Below are 7,859 nucleotides of genomic sequence, written 5' to 3' on the forward strand. Positions count from 1 at the left end.
ACACTGTGGCCACTTGCTTCCCCTCCCTACCCCCAACCCAGACAAGAGGTGCTTCCCCGCCTCGGGTTACCGAGTTCCTGGGTCAAGTGTGGACCCAGCAGGGCGAGCTGGGAAGCCCCATCAGAGACTGCCGGCCCGCAAGCTGCCAGCCCCCGGTGGCCCCAGATTTCCTTCTCTATCTTTGAACTCTGTCCCTGTCCGCCCCCGAGCCTGGGCCTCAGGCTCACAGCGTGACAGGTGGGGTGTGGAAAGCCTGGCCTCCAACAGTCCCAGACCGTGTGTCCGATGGGACCCAGAGATGCCTGCCGGTGACCTGCTCAGGTCTGGGTTTGTTTTTTTTTTTTTTTTTTCCCCGCAACCCACAGTAAAAACATACATACATATATGTTTAGAAATGTGTGTGCACATAACAGGAACAAAACTTCACAAAACAACGTATACTTTTGGTCCAGGCAATGAACTCAGATTTTTTTTTATTCTACTTCTGATTTTTTTTTCATTTAAAAAAAAATCTGATCAACACTTGCTAAATTAATTTCAATGCCCAAGAAAGAGTCAAGACCTACATCTCAAAAACCATTTGTCCTGTGCCCGCTCTCCGCATCTCCAAGGGCATGCCTCCCACCTGCGTGCCAGCTGCACCCACATTCACCGAGCGGGTTTCCCTCTAAGTAATTCCATTTTCCCCAAAATAAATGTGAAGAACAAGAAAAGGTAGCAAGGCAGTAAATGGAAAATCACCCTTCTGGTGGTGATACAAAGTTACCGCCAGAAATAGATACAATGTTGCTGAGCTCTGGCGGGATTGTGGTGTTTGCCCACACTCACCCTGAGACCAGCTGCTACTTGTTTAAAAAAGAAAGAAGTGGGGGAGGAAATGGACCATTTACGAAAGCGTACTACCCCAGATGAAAATCGGGTGTTTCTTACCACAGGAATCAATGTGATTTGATAGTGTCCAGGCATCCCCTAAACTCAACTTCTGAGCTCCTAAAACTGCTTTCCCGACCCGCTCCACGGTGTGAGGGGAGCCCCGGGACCCAGACACCCGGCTGGCTGGGCTTCCACAACCAGTAGGCTCAGGGGAGGCTGGGTTTCTGTTCTTGCCCCACCTCCACCGTTCTGCCTGCCACCCCTGGTTCTAGAGGAACTAGAGCGATGGGTGTCCCGTGGCCTCAAGAAGACCAAGGTCAGAGGGTCTAGAGAGGGGGGTCAGTTGTCCCTGCAGGTACATGCAGAGAGCCCCAGCATCTGTGTGCTGAGCTGAGAGGCGCTGCGGGACACAGTGAGGGTCCCCTGAGGGCATTCCCTGGGGCTCTGCCAGAAGATGGGGGCCCCAGGACCCACCCCAAAATCAGCCCCACCCAGGGGCACCACCATACGGCCGCACCCAAAGCCACGGATCAGAGTGGTGTGGTCCATCATCCAAAAATGTCCCCCCAGAATCACCTTTCATGGACACTGTCCCCCAATCCCCTGCCCATAAGCCACGTGCAAGAGGGTGACCTCAGAGGACCAGGGTTTCTTGCTCGGGTGCCCCAGGGCTTGGGCAGCAGGACATCCTGCAGGGCCTGATGTGGAGGCAGAGAAGTCTCAAGGAGCAGAAGGATGCTGGGGGCTGGGTCCATGGCTGACGGAATGGGGTGACAGCTGCAGGGCTCTCGGGGAGGTGATCCCAGAGCAGGATCGGTTGGAGAGTTTCACTGGAGAGATGGGGAGGGGGCTCTTCCAGGACAGGACAGAGAGGTAGAGGAGGCCGTGCTGGCTCAGGGAGGGAGGGGACTGTTGGTGGAGAGGCTCCAGGCCCCGCTGGGACCATGTCACCCATCACCCCAATGGACTGAGCCTCGCAGCCAGCTGACCCTATAGGCCTGAGAGTTCCTAGGATTCTCGGTGAAGAGAAACCACTTAGCCTTGTGTTTCTAAATGAAAAACTTCTGTTTAATGCTGTTCGCTTCGAAGTTGTGACCCTCCCTGTGTCCCTTACCTGGGGATGTACCTCACCGACCTGGCCTTCATCGAAGAGGGGACGCCCAATTACACGGAGGACGGCCTGGTCAACTTCTCCAAGATGAGAATGGTGAGTTTCGCAGGGCAGTCCAGGGGCCTCCGAGCCCAGACCCGAGTCCCGGACCACCAGGCCTGCTCCGTTGGGCATGTGCTCCCTGGAGAGCCAGGGGCTCTCCCCGAGGCGCAGGCCACATCCGGCAGGCCCTCAGATGAGGCCGACAGGCTGAGGGCTAGGCACCCATGGCAGGGTACATCCCACAAGCCAGAGGAGAAGCCCGAGGCTCGGGGTTGGGGGGCGGTCAGTGACCCAGCACGGTCACCCCGTGGGGGAAGGGCAGGGCTGGGTCTAGAACCATGGCTGTTGGTGCCCCTTCTGTGCTGTGAAGTGGAGGGGCTTGGGGGGGGGCGGGGGGCACGGAGACAGCAAACTGTCTTCTTAAACTGCCCACCTTCCCACAGATATCTCATATTATCCGAGAGATTCGCCAGTTTCAACAAACCGCATATAAAATAGAGCACCAGGTGAAGGTAAGCACCCGCCCGGCCTTCGGCGCTCACTCAGGGGCTCCGTCTGGACCACCCTCGTCGCTCCCGGGCTCCCCTGGGCTTCACGCCTCACCTCTGGTACAGCTCTGGGCTGATTTGGGCCTCCCCACCCCCGTTGATGGTCTGGTCCAATAGCCACCCCCACCTCGCAGGCAAGGGAGGCGGCGTTTACAACATCTCTGTGGAAAGGAATACGTCCCCTAGTCACACAGCTCACGGTTGGGAAGGATGGGCATTGAAAAGTCCCCCGCGGGGGCCGCGGGATCCCCATCTCTGGGCAAAAGTGAGCAGAGCCGAGACTTTTCCCTGTGACGTCACGGCCTAGCATATGCTCCAAGCCTCCCTTCCTTCCTCAACAGCACATCTCTGAGAGCGTTCTGTCGGGCAGCGGCAGAGAGACCTGTCTACACAGCTCTCCGCCGTGACGGGCGCGTGGGTCGGTCTGCCTTGGCCGGAACCGCCAGGCTGAGAGGGAGCACACGCAGGTCCCGGCAGGACGGCGCTGCCCCTGCGGGCAAGACTGGCTCCAGGGGGCGGTGGGGGGGGACCTGCCGGGGGGTGGCTGCAGCAGGCGGGCCTGAACCATGCGAGCCCGGGCTCCTGGAAGGATCCGGAACCTGGTCCTAAGGACTGTGGGGAGCCAGGAAACAAGCTTATGGAACTAGTCAAATGTGCACGTGGAGCCCGAGCTTCCCTGCCCCGGGGAGGTCTGGGCTCTGGTCGCTCGGGCAGCTCTGACTGTAGGAGCCCAGCCGCTCGTGCGGGGAGCGAGGAGGGAAGAGGCGTGGGTCCTCTGACTGTGCACAAGGAGGCTTTGCCCCAGAGTGAGCTGCGCGAGGCCAGACAGGGAGGCCCGGTCCCCACACAGCGCGTTTCCACTTTCCTCTCTCGGGGTGAACGCGGCATGGTGCTTTGTCAGCCGTGTTCAGACCTGTCTGCAACATGTGAACCCCCAGACACCCACTATTAGATTCTACACTTGACATGGCCAATTTTTTTTTCAAAATTGGGGCGCCGAAAACCGTGGCACCTGGGTGGCTCCGTTGGTAAAGCGTCTGCCTCAGCTCAGGTCATGATCCCAGGGTCCTGGGTTCAAGCCCCACGTCGGGCTCCCCACTTTGCATGGAGTCTGTTTCTCTCTCTACCTCTCCCTCCCCCTGTTCATGTTTTCCTCTCTCAAATAAATATATGGAATCTTAAAAAAAAGTTTAAAAGCCCCAAGTGTCCGCCAGGGCAACGGCAGTCAAGGGTCATGCTGACCGCTGTGACTTTGCCTTACCGTCAGGACGCTGTCAAACGACACCACCGAGACACCGGTGTAAGGCCCAGGAGCCGGCCGGCCGCCCCTTGGAGGACCTGCTTCCCGGGGTCCTGCGGCCGCTTCTCCTTCTGTGTCCTCCTGCCCTCAGGTGACCCAGTACCTGCTGGACCGGTCCTTCGTGATGGATGAGGACAGCCTGTACGAGTCGTCCCTGCGCATGGAGCCGAAGCTGCCCACCTGAGGCCACGGCCGCGCCACGGACACGCGCTGCAGGCCACGGGCGCGCCACGGACACGCGCTGTGTGCCGCTGTACATAGTCGCCTGGTTCCTGGACTTTCCTCTTTAGTATGTGCTTCTCCAAGAACACCAGTCCGTTCTCCTTCTTAGATTCCCGTAGACCGGAATAGGCGTCTCGGCTCCGTTTCCGACGTCGGTCCTCCCCGCGTCCCGCAGCACCTGGCTCCTTCCGGCGACGGCGTCCGAGTCTTCCCGGCCCCTCGGTCTCTCGGAAGGGGGCACAGACTGCGTGCGGACGCGAGCCCGGGCGCCACCCTGCTTCCGGCCCCCCCCCCCGGGCCGCCGCGCCCCCCGCCCCCCGCCCCGGGCGCCCTCCCAGCATGTTTCATGTCGTTGTTCTAACTGGGGGGTGGGGGGAGGCGGGAGGGCCGCACCCTGAAGTCCAGTCGTTCACAGATCTTCCCGCTGACGGTGATGCCAATTTCCAAAGCAGCTTTTTCAGCCGAAATCCCAGGGGTCCGAGCTCCCCCGTGTCCCAGTCACCCGGACAGAGGGGCGTCCTCGGCACCGAGAACCACGCCCCGCGACACCAGCGCCGCCACCTCGTGCCGGCACCGCGCGCTCCTCGCTCTAGGACTCTCAGCAGGTACCATGAGTAGCGTCTCCGTGACCCCGGCCAAGGCCCCGACACGTCCCCGGGGACACGGAGTCACCACACGAGGTCGCGCCCGCCGGCGCGAGTCACCACACGAGGTCGCGCCCGCCGGCGCAGAACGCGGCCCAGCCTCCACGGCAAGTCGGGAACACAGAACACGTCGCTCCTCCTCTCTTAGCTGCCTAACGGTCTCTACAAGCTTACGTTGAGATGCCCTGAGTCCGTCTGCTTCGTGAAGCTCGTACACCGTAGAGCCAGGGGGCCGGTAACCGAGTATTCTCCTCGCGCCCCCCGTGGTCCTGAGCACCCTCCCGCGGGTGCGGTGCCATCATGCTCACTCTGTAAACGCCACCACCGACTTCCTGCACCGCGCAGCGGCCAGAACGCGGGCTCACCCGAGCGGCAGGCAGGCTCACGACGACAGTTTTGCTGTAAGCAATACCTAGTGGTGTGAGAATTCTATTTCAAGTCCTACAATATTTCAACTTATGGCTTGTTTGGAAAAAAAAAAAAGATATTTCCATTTTTGTAAAAATATATGTTTCCTGATTACCTCTTGCTAATAAATCTCTTCTATCTCAGGGTGAACAGTGTGTTTTGATGGGTTTCATTCATTCACTCACAGGGTATCTGAGGAGCCCCCTGCTCCTTACCAGACCCCTGGTGGGGGCCGGAGATCTGGACAAGGACACGGACCTGCCCTTAGGGACTCGCGGTCTGATGAGGGAGACCGTTTCGGTGATCTGCTGTCCCTGGGACAAATCACCCCAACGTGTGAACAGCTTGGGACAGTTTCTGCGAGCTTTCTGAGTCCTGGGGGTTGAGGACGGGGCTCTCCTGAAGTCACAGCCACAGCAGCTTGGGTTACCCAAAGGCTCAACTGGGCGGGGCGTCCAGGAGTGGACGCTGGCTGGGGGCTGAGCTGGGGCTGTCCACCCAGCACCCTCACCCGGCCTCTCCCTGCGGCTTGGGCTCCCCGGGGCAGTCACTGGGTCCCAAGAGCCACCTTCCAAGAGACTTGGGCAAAAGCTACAAGGCTGCTTACAAGCTGCCCTCAGACTTCCCGCAACATCCCAGGGACCCGGCATGTCACCAAGGCCAGCTGGGTCGCAGGGGGAAGGGGACCGAGCTCTCCTCCTAATGGGAAGAGGAGCAAAGGGTCGGCATCATCTTTTGGTCCGTGGAGACAGACGGCTTCAGTGTCTGTCAGATGGGGCCGGGAGGGCCTTGGGGACCCCGAGGAGGAGAGGGCACATGGTGGGGGGTTGGAGAAAGCCGCACAGGGTTTCGAGGAGGTGGGATAGGCGAGGATGACTTCCCAGGCAGTGCTGGTGGGAGGGCGCCCCAGGCCAAGACTAGCAGAAGCGCAGAAGCGTGAGAGAGTGTGCTTGCTCCAGAACGGCAAGCGTGAGCGTGCAACACAGGGGTAGAGGTGAGATGCGGTCGTCGGGCCACGGGAAGCCCTGGGAATGAGAATTCTCAGAGGGGAGGACAGCTCCTGGCTGGGGCCAGCGGAGCCCATGGGGTGCGGCTATGGCCCAGCTACCACCCAAAGGAGGGCGAGCCGGAATGGGCCAAGGAAGAGGGGTCTGAGCCCCAGGAGAGCAGCTGGGAGCACCCCCGACTGTCTCCCATGGGGGTTGGGGCCAGCACGCTGCCCTCCGTTATAGGCACGAAGCCCGGAGTCAGGCAAGACCCACTTGCAGACCCTCCCAGGGCCGCCTGCCCTGGGACCCGCAGCCCGCGGGCGCCCCTGCCCTTCCCGCCTCGGCCCGCACTCTTTATCCCACTTCTGCAGTGACCCGAGAAGGACAGCTCCACGGGGACCCGGCTCCTGTGGCTGCCCGCCGCACCACTCACCTGCTGGTGAGCCCAGCCAAGTCCCTCAACCTCTCTGAGCCTCGATGTCTTTCTCTGAAGAAGGGGGTGAGAATACTTCCTCCTAGAACAGGATGAACGAGCGCACACAGGGAACGCGCTTAGCATGGGATGCATCGCTAACTGGGGGAAGAGCGAGCACCTCTGGGCCCACAGGAGGATGGGTGGGAAACGGACTTCTTTAAATCCGAGCCGGCAGCCGTTACTCCTTCTGCCGTCAGAGGCCGCACTGGGCTCCATGGGCCTTGTCCACAGGGGCGTCCCTGAGGTCCAGGCTGTTGCCTTCCTCTGTGTCCTGCAAAGGAAGGCAAAAGCACAACTGGGTGTCCTCGGCCTCCGGGCTTCAGACGGGGACCTTACCCTTCTCCCGCTGAGAGCAGACCCTGAGACGGCGGCTGCTCCGGACCGGGGCTCGGAGTGGGTCCGTCCCTGTGGGGAAGGCGGCTTGCTGCAGGAGTGCTGCCCCCAGGGATGTCACTGTGGGTCCCGGGCATGGGTCGAGAGGGGGGCAGCAGCTCTCATGGCACGGTGCTCTGCTCCCCACAGTTACCCGGAATGCCCCATGCACTGGTAGACTGCCCAGGTTCAATCACCCCCACACCCGGCCCCTCACCAGCCGCAGGACTTGGGTTATATAGCGCTCTGTGCACTGGTTTCCCCTTCTGTAAAACGGGTCAACGCTACCGTCTGCCTTGCAGTGTTGCTGGGAAGACTCAGCGAGATGGCGAGCACAAGGCCAGCCCGTGCCCCACAGCCCCGGCCGTCGGCCCTTCCTGAAATAGTCACAGAACACTCGGACTCCGCGAGCTTGGGGAGGAGCCATGCAGCGGGGTCCCCAACCCCCACCAGGCACATGTTCTGCTGGGCGGGGGCAGTGGACAAGTCCTGGAAATGCCCAGGCACGGTGGTAAGAGCCAAGGCAGGGGGTGGTGAGGAGGCCGAGACGCCTGACCTGACCTGGATGACACAAGGGGTGACTCGCCACTCGTCACCACTCCCATGAAGACAGGCGCTGGGGGAGTCGGGCACTGGGCAGCCCTCAGAGCGGTTTCAGGGCAGGACTAAAGAGCGGCCAGAGGAGCACCTCCCCCACCAGGTGTCAGATTTAAGGGGCTGCCAAAAACCTCTGCAGGAAAGGTAATATTTGAATGCTTTTAAAACGTCCAAAGCAATGTGAACATCCGTGATTGACAGCACGTGGGCATCTGCCATGCAGACCAGGTCAGTGTCACGGATCCCTCCAGTGGCCCCGAGCTCCCGAGGGCCGGGAG

The 7,859-nt window shown here is 60.6% G+C and overlaps 1 protein-coding gene across 5 annotated transcripts in view; it reads left to right on the forward strand.

Moving 5' to 3' along the window:
- The window catches only part of RASGRF1 (Ras protein specific guanine nucleotide releasing factor 1), an 88,375-nt gene extending 83,077 nt beyond the window's left edge, over nucleotides 1-5,298 (forward strand). For all 5 annotated transcript variants that reach the window (XM_082734330.1, XM_082734327.1, XM_082734329.1 and 2 more), the window contains 4 exons: nucleotides 1,963-2,080; nucleotides 2,470-2,538; nucleotides 3,966-4,776; nucleotides 4,809-5,298. In XM_082734330.1, the coding sequence (XP_082590456.1) occupies nucleotides 1,963-2,080; nucleotides 2,470-2,538; nucleotides 3,966-4,058 (280 nt within the window). In that variant the 3' untranslated portion in view covers nucleotides 4,059-4,776; nucleotides 4,809-5,298. The remainder of the gene's footprint in view (nucleotides 1-1,962; nucleotides 2,081-2,469; nucleotides 2,539-3,965; nucleotides 4,777-4,808) is intronic.
- The last annotated feature ends 2,561 nt before the right edge of the window (nucleotides 5,299-7,859 follow it).

Source organism: Mustela nivalis (assembly GCF_964662115.1).
Source record: "Mustela nivalis genome assembly, chromosome: 6".
NCBI lineage: Eukaryota > Metazoa > Chordata > Mammalia > Carnivora > Mustelidae > Mustela > Mustela nivalis.